Here is an 18,286-nt window from a genome sequence, read left to right on the forward strand (position 1 = left end):
AAAATAGAAAAAAATAAGATGTACATGCTCAGCGGGCAGCACCTAAACTACAACTTTATTATTTTTTTTAAAAAAAGGGGGGGGGGATTAAAGGAAGATATTAAAAGGGACATGAACAATGTATGTCTGTCAACCAGAATACTGTTGCTGGCTCTGTTTACTCATACTACTACAAGTCTTAAGACTTTCAAATCTCTTCTTGCCTTCAAGGCTGCTGACTCTGCTCTTGAAAGGCCCCTGTTTCAATTCTTTAGTAATTCTGTTCAGCTCAATCCATATTTCTATCCCTGCTCATGTGTTTTCTGTGTTATCGCTAATGTTAATTAAGACATTTTTAGTATTTACTTTTTCCTTTACATTCAGCCCTCAAGTAATTTTCTGCACTAAGGAAATATTCCCATTTTGGTCTTGTGGAAGAACTTTTCTGTCCAAGACAGAATGATTCAAATTGTATGGCTAAAGGTAGTTTGTAAAGGATTACTACAAATAAAACTACTGCACTGCTGAAATTGATTCCACAAAATAAGAGTAGACAATGTACTGGATACACCCCTTGACTAATCTGCAACAGCTATAGCACTATGGTCAATTTTTACTCAGTATTCTAACTTATATATCACCCATTAAATATTCTATAATTTTCTTTATACAGTACCAATTTCTATATTCCATTCATCCTCACTCTTTTTATAATAGTGTTTAAATTAATTGTGTGTTAATTTAATTACACACATTCTAATTTAGCATCACACTCTTCCTTCTAGGGAAGCCAAGGAAAGAAGTAAGGTGGCTTTAAACCTCTAGAAACTGTTAAGCAACATTCCATCCTTCTTCTTTTAATTTCAGGGAAGCATTAGGGAGACAGACAGTTGAGTGTTATAGTTTAGGCATCAGGCTAAAAATTGGCAGAGCATGAGTGCTAGTTCTACCTTAGACATGAAGCCAGCTGGGAGACCTTAGGCTAGTCACCCTCTCTCAGCCTTAGGAAGCAGGCAAGGGCAACACATTTCCTAAAAACCTTTTAAAGAAAACTACAGGGATATGTCCAGGCAGTTATCAAGAGTCCACATTGAACTGAAGGTAAAAAAACAAGGAAGAGGGAAGGAATTTGGAGAGATGTAAAAAAAGAAATCTATGCTTCTTTTTTTCCTGGAGTTATTTATCACTACATGCATAAACAGATACTTAAGTGGGAGCAGATAAAATACTCTTTTTAAAAGTCACTGGATTCTAACTGCACCTTCCTCCCAAATATAACATAAGCATTTATGTTATACAGCTATACACTTGCATGCTGGTCCCAAGCTTGGATAAATGGGCAGGATTGAGAAAGACCTGCAACTTAATTTGCAAAAAAACTTTGCCAAGAAAAATTTATGGAAAAGCTCTCAAATGAATCAGATATGGTAAAATCCTTAGGCCAGAAGGTACCCAACAAGTATTGGGAAAGAGCAAGGGCCCACAGTAAGTGGTCGAGGCATGAATGATATGCCTCCACCAAATCTAGCAGGAATCCCAGCTGCTGATGCAGCCCCTGGTGAAAACAAGAAAGCAAATCCAGAAAGCAACATGGAATGTCCAAGGAATGAGGCAGCATAAATTGGATATACTATAATCAAACAGGAAATAGCCAGAAAATCAACCTTCTTGGCATCAGTGAGCTACAATGAATAGACAATGGTTATTTCTAGTTTGATGAATTCACTATCTATTACTTGGGACATTATACCAGGACAATGAATGGAGTGGTATTTATCACAAGCAAGGAACTTATCCAAACAGTTAAATCATAACCATTCAAATTATGTCGAGCCCTTCAAAATCACAATTGTCCAAGCCTAGGCACCGACAACTGATGCAATGGAACTTGAAATAGAAAATTTCTATGCCACTTTTGAAAAAAAAGGAACAAGTATCCCCAAAAGTCATTGTTTACATACTGGATGATTTTAATCCAAAAGTTGTCAGCCAAGCAGAAACAGCCATGACTGGCAGTGTTAGACTTGGGGACAGGAATGATGCAGGAAATCATTTGATTCAATTTTGCAAAGGGTTTTGATTTCAGATCACGGATATCTGGTTCAAACAGCACAAGCATGCTTATACACTTGGACATTAATTAATCTGGGAACAATCTGAGAGCATTCACCTTTCCCCAAAGAGTAAGGTTTAATGACTCCCATTTATGGATATTTGAAGAAACCTCTCTCTGTGTTTTATCTTACACATTGCTAACTGATTTATATCCTTTGGTATATACCAGTGGTTCTCAACCTGTGGGTCGGGACCACATTTGGGGTCAAACGACCATTTCACGCGAGTCGCCAAACAACGCAGTCCGCCATTTTTCCCCCTTTTCCTTGGCTGTGCTACTCCCTTTTATTCTATTGGCTTTTGAAAGCCAATAGAATAGACTCTCTTGAATAGAGTCTAATTCTATTGGCTTTCAAAAGCCAATAGGAATTGTCCAGGCTGTCTCTGCCCTGCTGAGCCCGCCAAAAGTCCCATTCTGCAAACGGTGCTGCACCAGTTGAGTAGTCCTCGACTTACGACCGGTTGAGTAGTCCTCGACTTATGCCCGGTTGGGGGTCGTGGCATTAAAAAGGTTGAGAACCACTGGTATATATCTTCAATGGAATACATGGATGACCTTGAGGAAAGAGGGGAAGAGATGCTGCCTAGGAAACCATCAGACAAGAGAAGCAGGAACAGCTAATGGCTTAAAAGTCAGAGAAAGAAACTTAGGAAAGAACCACCCAGTTAAAAATGGTGGCAGGAAGTTTGTACTTTCAGACTTGCAAGATTGTGTTAATGTATCCTAACAATTAAATATAATTAGTTCACCTAGCCCTGTTTACTGTCTAGTTTATCTGTGAGGGTTGACAATACGCACCTAAATATTTAATTGATCTGGTGCGGATATGGAATTTATATTCAAAGGAATGAATAATCCAATTTTTACCTGTTGGTATCAGTTCCAGTTTGAACCAGTGAATAAAGTATCGTGCTATTTTGCTAAAAAGACATCTATATTTTGCATCAACAGCAGAATAGTAGTATGAGGTTTAGAAATAATCATAAGAATGTTCTCTGCAAATGAACTAATTTGTCTTCATATATTATTTTGTTTTTAACAAGCTATTGCCATGGCAGCTAAATCCCAGCGGTCAAGAGCTGATCTAATTTCAACTGCGTCACCATCTGCTGAGCCAGGAAAAGTGGTAGAGGATGAGGAAGATTCTTCTACTGACTTGTTAAAAAGAGATCCTAAGTACAAGTCTTGAAGCCAATCCAGAAAGATCTGGCTGAGCTTATGATTTAAAATGAAGGCAAGAAATAAAATGGTTAGATATGAAAATTGATTACAAACCTACAGTATCATAACTCAAGCCAGTCTTAATATATTGACTAAATGAATTGCTTATTTAGAATCACAACTGCACAGGAAAAATTTGTGTGAGACCAGCATTGAAAATCCTCCAACTCAATCAAACCTGAATTATATGGAGCATTTTTTTCCGAAAGCTCTTCTCTTTGGGAATGGCCTTTCTAGTCAAGTTTGAACAAGTGTATGCCATTCCTTTAACAAGACAGAAGATTGGAGCTAGTTCAAATACCTTTCTTATGCAGTTCCTTCAGGTTACCACAAGAGATGAGATTTTATACATATTTTGCCAGGAATCAGAAAAATCTCCACTGACATGGGGTTCTAGACAAAGTAACATATCAATCTATCCTGATTTTACCAAGGTCTTTTCAGAGAAACTGAAGATTGTTTATAAAAGTTCAAAGTTTGCTAGAGTACCACAGCTATAATAGCTCATGAGCTTTCCCACTCCATTCTGCATTAATAATCAATATCAGACTCACAGATTTGATAACACTGTGAATGCAGAGGCCTTTATCTTCTGGTTGATAAGTCTTATTGTGTTTCACTTTATAGAATTGCTAAGGGAGAATTGTGAGTTTGCCCAAGGAACAATGGGGGGGGGGGGAAGGAAATCCTCATTTGAGAACTTTTAAAGTCCCCCCCCCTACTCTTGTTAATTTGTTGATAATGAGTCTGGGCATATTGCCAACTTTAGTCTTTATCTCCATACTTAGCATCTGAGTTAAAATGATTGGTTTGCAAACTGTTCTGTATATTTATTTGTAATAAGAGAAGTCTTATAAGAAGAAGAAGTCATGCATTTCTTTCTTTCTTTCTTTCTTTCTTTCTTTCTTTCTTTCTTTCTTTCTCTTTTCATTTTTTATAAGAATATTACTTTTTAGCAATTCTATTTTCTTACACATAATCACATTTTTTCTTTTAAGTAAAGATTCTCTCGATATATAATACAATGCTATTTGAATAGTAATTTGAGTTCCCATGATTCTGTAAGCAATATTAGAAAATATGATAAATATTTTTAAAAGTCCATTTTAGAGATTTGTTAAATGGTACAGGTTATAAAATAATCTGGTTTTGGGAAAATATTAATAAGTGGACAAAAAATAAAATTAATGGATGAAGTTAGTATTTTACATTATGGGCTATGGGAATCTAGGATAAAAAATGTAATTTTAGCATATTTATAGTAATTTAAGCACAGGTATTGCTTATCTATAAAAGACTCATCCAATGGAACAGTATCTCTATTAATGAAGGATTGAGTGGGACAAGTTTATTTCACAGATACTTCGATGATAGCTAAAGATGTGGCTATTTTGGTTTGAACAGGATTTCCAGCTGATCTACAACATATTACTGATCTAAATGGGCCTTATTTAATTATATGTGCTAAAATAGCAGGGACTGTAATAGCTATGGTTAATGTTTATATAGCTAAGTGAGACTCTCCTGTTACATTTTATCAAAGTTTTGACACTTCAATGGGTGCATTTATGATTAAGTGGTAATAGGAGATTTTTAACGAAATATTGGATCCTGAGCTGGATAGAAATACATGTACAAAACCCTCTCAGTCATTAGTAGGGAAACAATTAAGATCTATATGTACGGTTTTGGTAGACCCTTGGCATTTGAGATATCTAACTCAAAGAGAACACATATTTTATTCAAGTGGCAGCAGAATTTTTTAAAGTTTGATTATTATTTTAAAATAACATTGACTTTCTATCATCAAATTCAAGAATGCAGTATTGATGTTTGTTATCTATCAGTCTATGGTGCAATTATTTTAAACTGTGTTTCAGAAACCAGTCAAGATGTTGAGAAATTGTTATTTCAAGATTTCCTTATTGAATTATAAAGAATTTGTACAACAAATGCAGGTAGAGACATCGAAATAGTTTGATTTGAATTCAGAAACATCAAGTGCCCAATTTTTGAAAGGGAAGCATAAAAATGTTATATTCATCAAATAATTGCTTATGCATCATGTAAAAATAAGATTAAAAATAAAAGGGAGAATAATTTGAAAGATGAATTAAACATTTATGGGCACAGATGCCCATCTCCTTCTTGTACATAGAAATACAGAAGAAATATGAACTAAATACTATCATATTACTGAAGACAGATTTCATATAAACATGTTTATGACAGAGATATTAGGAGAATGGTGAAAGACCTAGCAAGATTTTGTCTCATCATTTCAAACAAAAGAAAGATAGGGCAATGATTCCAATTATTAGCATTGAAAGAAATGAAATGTATAAAATTTAAAAAGATTTAAATTGTAAATTTCTAAAATTCTATTTAGAACTATATATCAAACTTTAAAATATATTGGATGAGGATATAGAGGCCTTTCTAAGCAATGTACACTTACCACACTTAGATGATATCTAAAACAATTTTTATTTCCCTCATTATCTTTAAACAAATAATTTTATGAATAGCAAGTGGTAAAACACCAGGATTAAATGGATTCCCTATAGAGTAGTATAAAACATTTATAGATCTTTTGTTGCCAAAACTTTGTCAATTTTATAATGAGATACTTGATAAGGAAATATTATCAGAGACATTTATTCAGGCTTATGTTGCAATTATACCAAAATCAGGTAAAGATCATACCCATATGCTAATTATGATGCAATCTGACTGATTAACATTGACACAAAGTTCTTAACAGCAAATAGATTACAACAAGAGTTACCATACATTATTAAAAATGATCAAGCAAAGTTTATCAAAACTAATCAAGCTGCAGACAATATTTGGTTAGTTGTGACTTTGGGATGTAGAAGAGTTAGGTAGCACGTATAAACTTTCTCTTATGGTTATGAATAAATAAAATGCAGCCAATGGTTGCAATAATACTTTCTGTTGGGTTCTTACATTTCATGCCTTCCCCTAAGAAAAAAATCCTTTTCATTTTTTAAAATGGTGTCCAACATTTTAAGTCAGTGTTTCTCAACCTTGACAATTTTAAGGCATGTGGACTTCAACTCCCAGAATTCCACAGCCAGCAATGCTGGCTGTGGAATTCTGGGAGTTGAAGTCCACATGCCTTAAAATTGTCAAGGTTGAGAAACACTGTTTTAAGTGAAGCTATTCTAAGGATTTTTTTTTTGAATTCTCCAGAGACTTTTCTCCCTTCTCCCTCTTAGCGAACTTTTCTGCTATGCATTTTTGCCAAATCTTGCTCCTAGGTTCTTTGAGTTATTTCTTTGTGTTTGCTCTAAATATAAATCTCATGAGAAGGTAGCAGGACAGAGTTGAACTCTGACATGTCCCGCTTAGTAGAAATGAAAAACAGTTTATCTTGGATTTTTGACCATGACTTTGGTTTTGTCCAAGGAGCTTGTCAGTTGGAATGGGGGTTGGGGCCCTGGCTCTGAGCCATAGTCTTGCTTCAGGAGGGTTCAGAGAATCAATTAAATAAATCTTCCTGAAAGTTGCTCCTCACGTTTCCAAGTCCCCTTCTAAAGAACTAATATGGCAGCATGGACGCACTTTGTCATGGAATCATCAGAGACAGAAGAAGATGACTCGAACCTTGTTAGGCTATCTGTCCATGGCAGAGATGCTATTTCATTCTTACTCAGCAAAACCGATGCTAATAAATAGTTTGTAGCACAGAAGGCTAATTAGCCTGATAGAGATGAAATGCCATGAGACTTAAATAGCATTTCCACTTCACTTGAAAATTCACAGATTCTTGAAGTTACTGGCTTCAAACTCTCAACCAAATTTTATTTGTGCTTCATCCTCTTACTCCTCCTGTAACCTGGTGTTTGTGATTTTGACTTCAGAATTCTTTATTTTGTGGTAGTTGTGGTTGATTTGATAGCACTAGGGGACTTACACAGCTTTAGATTGAGGAGTGGGATAGCATTCAATATATCTTCTCTTTTGTTGTTACTTTCACAGCCTTCCCATAATTCTTGAAATCTGGGTGGTAGCTTTGAAGCTTTGGCTTCAAATAATGGACTGGCTTGTACATTCCTTGGCATTTACTGTAGTAAGATCCCAAAACTGAATCTCAGTTTATGTTACTTAACTATTCATAACCTAGTAGCTGAAACATGAAAGTCTTTCTTTCATTAGCAAATAGCTCTTGGGTATGTAAAGTCTTTACTACTATTGACAACCATGGATAGGTTTGTCTGAGCAACTGGACAGTTTATTTATTTTATTGATTTATGGCCAATATTTATATGGCAACTCATCTTACAAAATGTGACAATTCAAAGTAAATGGGGATGCATAGTTTTTAGGCCTAAAATGCAAAACATCACAGAATTTACTCAGCTCCCCAGTGAGATACAATCTCCTTATTCATTACCTTATTAAATCCGAAATATTCAGGACATTTTAAAAGGTCATGATTCACAGTGTTGTAATACAAGTTACACAAGGGGGGGGGAGGTTGGGCTGGAATGAATATAATGTAAATGTAATGATGTAATGTAAAATAGAGAAATATTGTAATTCATGGAGAAACTGAGTGAAGAATTTAGGAGATATGAAAGCCCAGAAGTAGGGTTAGGATATTAAAGGGAAAAAAAAGAAAAGAAGAAAGAAACAAAGAAAAAGAGAAAAAGAAAAAGAAAGAAAAAAAGAAAGAAAAAGAAAGGAAGGAGGAAGAAAAAGAGAAAGAAAGGAAGAAAAAGAAAGAAAGACAGAAAAAGAAAGAAAGGAAGGAAGGCAGGGAGAAAAAGAATGAAAGAGAAAGAAAGAAAAAAAAGAAAGAAAAATAAAAAGGAAGAGAAAGAAAGAAAGAAAGAAAGAAAGAAAGAAAGAAAGAAAGAAAGAGAGGGAGGAATGCATGTTTGCAAAAATCACAGATGTGTCAATTTATAGATGTAGATAAACATTTACCTACTCAAAAAACAGGCCTATCTCTCCATAGTGAGAAGAATTCTTACCTGGTAATCTCCACTGATGGGCAACTCAGTTTTTGATCACTAACTGAACTTGGACTAGACAGGTTTATAGCTATTCAGACAGAGGATGCTCTTCTGATAATGCCTAAAAAACAACAACAACCAAAAAACCCCTAGCCTCTGGAAAGCAAGAAATATAGCTACCCTAAAGGTCCTTGTTCTTCACAGCTTTTTCTATCAGCCCCATTAATAGGTTGTAAATCTGGGGGAACAGAGTTTTAAAAGGCACATAAGCATTACTGAAACCACATGTACTAATGAAAAGGAGGTGTGCAACATCTTTATTAGAGAACTATACATTAATTTTATTGCAACATGTTTCTGTGCAGAAAGTAAGTCCATACTGGATAGTAATGTAACAGATAACTTTGGTGATGTCTTCTCTGTCAAAATGCTGTGATTTGCCAAAGTGCACCCAGTTGTAATAAATGGAATTTAGTGCCATCCTCACTCCCAGCAAAGAATGTTTATGGTTATCGATCAGTATGCACTTGGAAAGTTATGTATAAAATCATTGTTTATTTAAAACTATTGTATAAACAAAAACTACCATGCCTCTGGGAAAGGTACATAAAAAGACAAGCATTTGTGAATTCTGTTTTTGGAAATATAAATCCTATGTACTTAATTAAAAATATTTCTGTGTTGTGAGATACATGGATCCCCTAGCTTTTATGTATCCCCAAGCTCTTAGGCTTGTAAACATCTGCTTATTTATACTAGTTTGAAAACTTGAAAAGCCTGCTACATTTGCCACTGCAACCTACCACCATGCCCTATCTGCGCGTTTTGAAACTTCCCCTCCCTTCTTTAAAGAATGCAATTTAATATAGACTTGATTAAAATCTGCCCACTCCTTTCTGGCATCTAGCCATCTTACTTAAAAAAGATAAGTCAACTGTCCATAGGAATGTTTCTTGCAAGAAAACTCCTGGAGAGTATTGCATTGTGAGAGGCAGAACAAGGAACAGGCTAAAATGGATCTCTTTGAAGTTCCTGACTTAGTCTACTTCCACATTAGTGGCCTAGAATACTTTCATAGTGTCATCCAGCCATTAAAGATAAAAAGCCTATTTTCAATGCTACTATTTTGGCATAACAGAGGATGGTATGTTTAACTATGGAGGAAACAGGATTGAATTTGCTTAATTATATCACGGTACATAGGAATTTGCACAGGGCATCCTGGTTCCAGAACAGTGATGGCAAACCTTTTACAGACCGAGTGCCCAAAAACTGGCCCCGTCCCCACTCCAGCCCCGCTCCGCCCCCACCCCATCCCCCACCCCAACTGCCTGCAGGGCCACTCACCGCCTCCAGGGCCTACTGCAGATTGCCCAGGCAACCCAGCAGCGCTATGGCAGCTACGCTCTCTGCTTGCGCCCTGCAGTATCAACTATGCTTGATGGGGCATGAGGGCAGAGTCTTGTCTACACTGCCTGGCTGCCATGTCCTTGGCTGCGCTGCTCCATGTGGGCCACGCTCGGGGGCAACTCTCCTTCAGGGGGGCTGCTGGTGAGGGGGTCGCGAGGGAAGGCGAGGCTGGGGTAATGGCATGTGTGCCCACAGAGAGGGCTCCAAGTACCGCCTTTGGCACCCTTGCCATAGGTTTGCCACCCCTGTTCTAGAAGATGAGCATCTGGTTTAGAAAATAGATTTTTAGGAGAATCAAATGCAAACAAGCAAAACTAAATAAAAAAATGTCTGTGTTTTACCACTTCTCTGATATTCTTTACTACTTGAGGAAGATTGACTTTAGTAGAACAATACCTCTTCTATAATTCACTTGAAAATCAAAATGGGCAGGGCTATTTAGTCCAAGCCACATTCTACCCTCCAGCTGTTGCATTCTGCTCCATTTCCTTTGTATACTCCTGATAGCAGAACCATGGACATTACTATTTACAGCGACCTGAATAATACAAAGCTTCAAGATGAAACATAGATAGGCAAAAGACAAGGAGAAGAAACTACTAACAAGAAGAGCAGCTTGTAGGAGGATGCTTTAGGAGTAAGATATTTCACTCAGGCTACTTTATAAAAAGACCTGTCAAAGCTCTTAGAAACCGACTAATGCAGGAGAAAGCTACTTAGGGAGCCTGTTGAAATGCATAGGAGACCATTAAATAGCATCTTGTAAGTCCCTAGTGGCAGTAAAATGAGGTAGATCTACATACTTTTTCATGGCAATATCTTGATTGTCTGAAGGTAGTTTGAAAAACTTCAGCTTTGCATTTTTTAAAACTTGAATGTATTTATGTCATCAATTTATTCCAATTTATGCAATTTTGTCTGCCATTTGTCTTGCGCTGTATACTTTTTTCACTAATAAATGCATTATGGTGCACCAATTTCTAATATAAGCATTTCTATAACAATTTCAGTTCTTATGCACTCAGTCCTCATTAATGTTGTTAGAAGTAGCGCAGAATAGGTTTTACAACAATGAAACATAACAAAAAAAAAGTTATTTCCTAATATGATCCCAAATCTTTCTCAATTACTTTTACTTCACCTCTCTAAATGGGCCTTTAGGAGGTTTTTCATCTCATAGTATAGATTACAGTTCTGGTGCAGTTTCACAAATGGCTAGACCTTCATTCAGATGTGATCACTTTTAAATCCTTTTCTTAAAGGTTTGAAATGATGGTGCTTTGCACTGATGATGTACCTAGCTTGGCTATTGAAATGTCTGCAAGAAAACAATTAAGATCAGAGATCACCAAAGATCTCTCTGGTTTGAAATGAATAAAGATCACCATCACCGACCACATTGCTCCCCATGTTATGATACAATTCTTCAGAATACAAATATTTAGTCCGATGTGACTAAGTCGTTTTCCACTTCTCTCCTCTAAGATTACCTTTCTCTCATGGCTGCTCTTCTCAATTCTACCACAAGAGGGAAGCACATGATATATGTTGCCTATGTTTTATGTGAGGGAAATCTGGCTACTTCTTCAGCCTGGTTAAAAACAGCCTGAGGTATCAGCTGATAACTCTCACGAGAGAAATTTTCCACAACTTCTCAATTCTAATTGAGGAAAAGCAGTACAAGCAATAAAAAGATAGCTACAGTTTATGACTTTGTGTAATTGACCTCCATTGCATTTATAACACCTGTGGATTCACTTGGTTCTCAAAGCTGTTTCACAAACGGGGTGTATATCACTAAACCAATTTCTTTTCCTTTAATCATTGGTGAAATCATTCACAAAATAATTGGCATGTGATCATTCTGAAAGTTAGAACAGCTTTATATTAGAAATTTGCTTATATCAGTTAAGGTCTCATTTCCAAACTCGGACCATACATGTGACATTCTCACCAATCAGAATTGCTCTACGATGGAGATGGGAGTTCTCTAAATATGATCTATAAATAAATGTTCTATGTCCTAATACAGTGATCTCCATCCCCTGGGTTGTGGCCCACTACCGGGCCACAGCCCTTTCAGAACCAAGCTGTGCAAGTAGTGGGGGAGTGAGCCTGTACACGAAGCTCCACTTGAGTGAGGGGTGAACACATCTGCCCACCGCTTGCAAAAATGGAGCTGTGCATGTGTGTGCACCTGCCACATACACAAAACCATCCCCTCTCCCCCCAACGCCAGGCTGCCAAGCCAGAAAGTTTGGGGACCGCTGTCCTAGTAGACAATATGAGCCAGCAGTGTGCTGCAGAGGCCAAAAAAGCCAATGCAATAAAGTTTTAGTACTGCTTTATAAGGCCTTGGTAAGACCACATTTGGAACACTGCATCCAGTTTTGGTCACCATGATTTAAAAAAGATGCTGAGACTCTGGAAAGAGTGCAGAGAAAAGCAACAAAGATGATTAGGGGGCTGAAAGTTAAAGCACATGAATAATGGTTGCAGGGATTTGGTATATCTAATCTAGTGAAATCTCTAGATTAGAAGTGACATGATAGCAATGTTTCAGTATTTGAGGGGATCCCACAAAGAAGAGGTCACCTTATTTTCCAAAGCACCAGAAGACAAGAAAAGAAGCAACAGATGGAAACTAATCAAAGAGAGAAACAACCTAGAACTAAGGAGAAATTTCCTGACAGTTAGAACGATCAACCAGTGGAATAACTTGCCTTCAGAAGCGGATGCTCCATCACTTTTAAGTGATGGCTTTTAAAAAGAGACTGGACAGCCATTTGTCTGAAATGGTATAGGGTTTCCTGTTTGAGCAGGGGTTGGATTAAAAGACCTGCAAAGTCTCTTCCAACTCTGATATTCTATGTTCTATGTTGTAAATTTTTAAAAAATCATATTATGATTCATGGTTGATCTGTTCCATTTGTATGTCTCTCCCCCCTCCCCCTGTGCAATTGACACCTACATACCCACTGATTTGTGTCACAGGAGTGGTATAATTAAGGAAATGACATGTCAATCAATGTATAAATAATATAGTTGTTATACTATAAATGTGCCAAATTCAAAGTATTGCATCTTCCTATAATGAAGAAAATATGGATTAATATCATTTTCTGATTTGATCTTAAATAGAATGCCAGCCTTTCAAGAGAGAAGGTTCTCCTGAAGAATTAAGAAAAAATATACTTAACCGGAGCAAAGTATCTTGTTTTCTATAAAGAGATATCTCCAAGAAATAAAAAAAAAATTGTTGATAGTCTCCAGAATATTATTACCTCTGACTAGAGTTAGTGTATAAGAATCCCAGTAACCACTAACAGCCTTGCCTTCCAAACATTTGCCTAAAGTTCTCTTCAAACATTGTCACAATTTGTGGTAGAGAAATCCATTAATCAAATCCTGTGTGAACTTGGGGGGGGGGAGGTTGTATCTGTTGACAATTGTTAAGGTTTCATTTTCTCCTCAGCTTATAAACCTCAATCAAGTGCCTCTCTGTATATCTTCCACATAAGGAGGATACCTCCATTCCCCTGCTGAGGCAATGTGACTCCCAGATTATGGAATTAGCTTCATGAGGAGGTGCATTTGCCTTCTGCTTTCCCAGTATTTAAGATGTTAAAAATACATCTTTTCATCAAACTTTTAGTTGTTAATAATTTTAATGACCGCTTTTCATTGTATTAATTCTGCTTCACTATATATTTAATTTCTGTAAGCCACTTTGGATATTGAAAATTTGGGCATAAATTCACATTTCACCAATCAGTCAATAAATATGCTGTTGCAGCATTAGTGGCTACACCAGCAAAATATATCCTGCCCTGCCTGCTTAGACCAGGAAAGGGGGGGGGGACATTCCAAGTTCCTAGTAAAACCCAACAATGGGGAACAGTATTAATGGCTATCCTGACATGCTTTGTAAGAAAGGAAACAATGAACTAAAGATGTGGAATGCAAGCCTCTAGCATACTGTATACCCCTCTATTCAAATTGTGAGTTTGAGGCTACTATCTCCCAAGATGGATACTACTACAACTTCCATCATTTTCAATTTCCCAGAAGGATACCAAATTGGAGAAGGCTGCTTTGCAATGATCTGACAGTGTACCTTCTCTATACTGATGTTCTTCAGGTTCCATTAAAAGAGGTGGGAGTTCTATCAAATTCTGTGACACACACACACACCTTAGCTGTTATAAATCCAGTATAGAACTTCTTTGTTAGCTTTTTCCTTTAATTGCAAAACAAACTACAAAATAAACACAGAATTGGCTCTTCCAATTCTTAGTCTAATGAAACAGTATGAGCAAGATGAAATAAAACCATATAATAATACCTTTTTCTAGCTGCTGATCATTGATACACACACACACACACACACACATGTATGTATGTATGTGTGTATGTATGTATATATATATGTATATATATATATGTATATATATATATATATATATATATGTATATCTGAAAAGGATTAATGTGATAAACAAAAGGTATTTAAAGCAGATTAGTAGCATATTAATATATTAACATATTACAGTCCTCATACAGATGTATTACTTGGTTTAAGCTTGCCACAGGTCAAGTGTATCTGTCTTGCATCCTCTTGGATTTATTAAGAGGAATAACTTAAGTGAAGGTTGCCTATTGATCATGATACACTGGTCCCAGTTTCTAGCCTTGGGCTCCCTCTCCTCTTACAGCAACTCCATTAAATCATTGGGTGGGTCATTTAATGGCTCCAGAAGCCTGTTCTTTGCCGGCTGTGCTCTGTTTAGACTAGCATGTTAATCAATTCCTAGCAAACAGGACCAAGTTAATGGGCTCTTCCTCATGGCTCATTTAAAGTATTATTCACCCAGCAGAAAATTATATTAGCAGCATAAGAACAGCTGCCCCTGGAGTTAATCCTTACTTTGCTCTAGGCTTGTCACTGGCAAAAGGTGGTGTCTTCATTTATTGCAGGCAGGATGTGTTAAAGGGCTGGCAGATTCTCCTGTTTCCCTTCCCTCTTACTAAATTTCACTTGCAGGTGGGGAAAAAAATCCATCAAATGCTATCCTCAGCATGGGATGAGATTGCAGATTGACAGATGGCTAGACCGGTGGGTTTAGCCATCCATCAAAATTCAAACCAGACTGGTGACAAGTGACCCAGAGACCTGTATGGAAAGGAATCATTTTGTTACATAATGTGCATCCTTTGTCTGTCTGAGCCTGTTATTTGGGTTACTTATGTAGACAGGTTTGTTACTATTTCAGGGTATTAAAGTCATGTTCAAAAGTAGTAGGGTCTGGGCAGAGGAAAGGATAGGGGCGTCTTGCACTGTTTCACTCAACGCTCCCATGTACTTCTCCTCTGCTAAATCAATAAATGTTTAAACCAAATGCCAAACCCTTGGCAATTGACCAATGATGGTGGTGGGGGTGTTGCAACAGTGAAGAAGAGAGAAAGTAAGTTTGTACATCCACACCCAGTTGATCCTCTTGAAGAGAGTTTTTTGAACCTATGCTGAAAAGAATAGCTAACAACTACATGGGGGGGGGGGTATGTGTTTAAATATAATATCTTCATGCCAGAATTGCAAGTTGTGCTTATGGAAGCATGAACTGGTAGGAAAAGAACAATCTCTCCCATACCCTCTTATTTCACTATTCAGCCCCCCAGTACTACAACTGATCAATTACTATTTTGGCTGGTTTATTGATGGGATCACATCACTGTGCCCCAATAGAATAGCCAGTGAGCTGTACATGCTTCTTTCATACATACATACATACATACATACATACATATTAGATGTTTAGTGTTGGATTTTAATTTTTCCCCTGTGGATTCTTTAATTTTGGAGTTTTTTTCTTTTTCTGTTTAGTGTTTTTTGCAGTGTATTCTTTATGATGCTTTGTTTGTTTCATTGTTTACCTTTTGTATTTTTGGATTCTGTTTACTTTTTGCAATCCTGCTACAAAATGTAACAATATGGAGGTGGAAAAGAAAATTAGACTGGTCAACGAAGTGCAGCAAAGTGGCCCACAGTAAAGTGCCAAAGCTGTTGCCTGCTTAAGAGAGGAACACTCTTTTAGCAATACAGAAGCTGAGGAATAATAAGTTAAAGCTGCCTCAGATGAAACAAGGACAGAGCAGAAAAGTAGATTGGGGGGGAGGGGACATCTGTGCCATAGTTAACACAATGGGAAAAGGTTTGATGAGGAGATGAAAAAGACAAGGAATAAAGATGCTACAGTGGAAATAGGGGAGTCAGATATTCAAAGATGAATCTATAGCTGACACAATACATACAGTTTATGTAGTTCTTTTCATGAGGAGAATGCAAGCTACTATTTAAACCAGTTGGACAACCTTTTCAGTTCCATGTCAATGTTGTGCTAGCTTGTGTAACGACCAACCCCTGCAAGGTTGTTTCAAGTGTTGTTGGAAGGCTACATGTCTCAAGATTTTGGTAAGCTCATTGTGAGTTTCTCTGACAAGTCTTGCATGAATTGCACAATTTCATAAGATTTCATATGAGCTCACTGAAATCTCAAGATTTGGTGATCTTGAAACATTCTGGCCTTTCCTTTGCATTTTGAAAATACACCATGTTTAATTTGGGGGTACCATTTGAGGTGGTGTGGACATAGTTTGGAGGAAAAGAGATAAAGGCACACAGAGACCTTTCCTTCTTCAAATCATGCATTAATAGATACTGTAAAATCAGGGGGAAACGATCAACACTTACCATCAACATCTCACTAGTAAGGGAATTTACAAGGTCTGAGACAGATGAACGGGGCTCTGTTTTGTGATCAGTCTCCTCATGCTGGGTCTGACCTAGCACTGGTGTTGTGTTGACAACTTTCCCTCCAGAGGGTAATCTGTGGGAGAGAAGAGAAACCTTTACATATACTTTGAATATAATAAAAACTCAATATTTGTAATAGGGAGAAAGAATGTATATTATGGTAGATCCATTCAACAGTAGAAAAGTCACAAAAATGATGCAGTATTACCATTTAAACATCTGATATATAGTTTTGAATTTATCATTTATGATCCCTTTCATTGGTGGCCCATCTTTTTTCTGATATATGGTATTGCTAGGTTTTTCTGGTAATGATTAATAATGAGGAGGATGATAAAAACAACATAGTGTATTCAGATTTCTATTCTGCTTTTTCTCCAGGAGCTCAAAGTAGCTTATATGGAAATCCCTTCAATTGATCACCATTCCAAAAACACTTTTCAGATTTTAGGCTGAAGGAAAGTGCTGGCTCAAAGTCATCTTGTGACGTTTCCTGGTGAACCTGAATCTGGATTTCTTTGATGCTAGTCCAGCACTTTAACCACTATACCACACTGGCTTTCATTATCTCATGAGGCTGAGCCAGATCATGAATGCTGGTTCGATTTGCTGTGGAGCTTGCTGCCAATTCCCTTCCTACCTCACAGGCCATTAACCTTCTCCAAACACAAACATTCCCTCTGTCAAAGAGAGAAGTGCTTTTGTTTACTTTCCTTGACAGGCAATTTCTGAGATGACGTACAGCCAGATGGTTTCTCAGCCAGTGTACTCAGACCACTTAGGAAACCTGAGTGCTGGGTGACAAAGGGATGTCTTCCAGGGCCTTAGAAAAGGAACAGAGTCAAAAAGCTAGGATAGATTGTCTATGACAGATCATATCTCTAGTTCAAAACATGACACAACCTGAGTTAAACCACTCTACTGTAGTTTACTTTTTGCCAGATGAATCAAGCTGTTGCAGTATTACCTTATTATCCACTGATTATGCCCCACTGAGCTGTATCAATGAAAGCATATGTAGGTACTGCCTTCCAGCTTACTTCTATTGAAGCAGAGAGGAAATTGCTAACCAAAAGTTTCTTGGCAAACCCTGGCTTCCTTTGTGTCTCCACAACGGCATAGCTATGGACTCTAAGTCGAGCTGAGACGTAATATCTATGGTACAGATAAAAGCTTATTTCACCTGTTAATAAAACATTCAATATGGATCTCCATATAACATGACTTATTCCCACATATCCAGCACACCTAGTCTGAATTATAGGTTCACCAAAGTATATTAAAAACTTAGCCTCCTTCTGCTTCCTACCAGGGGATTCAAACATGAAGTAGGTGTCTCATTGGCTTCTGTTTTAATCAGTGGTCATCTCCTTCTGACAAGCTTAGCAAACGTAAAAGAATCTAACATTTTCAGTTAGTCAGGAAGGGGTGTTATTACCTCTGGTAATAGGATAGAGAAGTGAGATAGTAAAAAAAGAGAGGAACTAGTGGGCATTAGAAAGTGAAAAGGGCATCTATAGAGGGAGAAATATAAATATCCTATTGTCTGAAAACTATTTGGGACAATGAGAGAGCTGGTTACAATTTCCAGAGGCCGGACATTTAACAAAGACATATCGAGATCCACACAATGATATACAAAGACATAGAAGAGAATTTATGCAACCCCTTTTGGGACAAGTTGAAGAACAAATGCAATATTTAGTGCCCAGTTAAATAAATAATATTCATCTCGAGTTTAAATACATTATATGTTTAAAG

The 18,286-nt window shown here is 37.1% G+C and overlaps 1 protein-coding gene across 5 annotated transcripts in view; it reads right to left on the minus strand.

Annotated features, from left to right (window-relative positions):
• SYT7 (synaptotagmin 7) overlaps window positions 1–18,286 on the minus strand; it is a 243,219-nt gene that overhangs the window by 16,834 nt on the left and 208,099 nt on the right. For all 5 annotated transcript variants that reach the window (XM_039344301.1, XM_039344302.1, XM_039344304.1 and 2 more), the window contains one exon: window positions 16,463–16,598. In XM_039344301.1, coding sequence (XP_039200235.1) covers window positions 16,463–16,598 — 136 coding nt within the window. The remainder of the gene's footprint in view (window positions 1–16,462; window positions 16,599–18,286) is intronic.

This window comes from Crotalus tigris, unplaced genomic scaffold (genome assembly GCF_016545835.1).
Source record: "Crotalus tigris isolate CLP2741 ecotype Arizona unplaced genomic scaffold, ASM1654583v1 scf7180000017899.1852299, whole genome shotgun sequence".
NCBI lineage: Eukaryota > Metazoa > Chordata > Lepidosauria > Squamata > Viperidae > Crotalus > Crotalus tigris.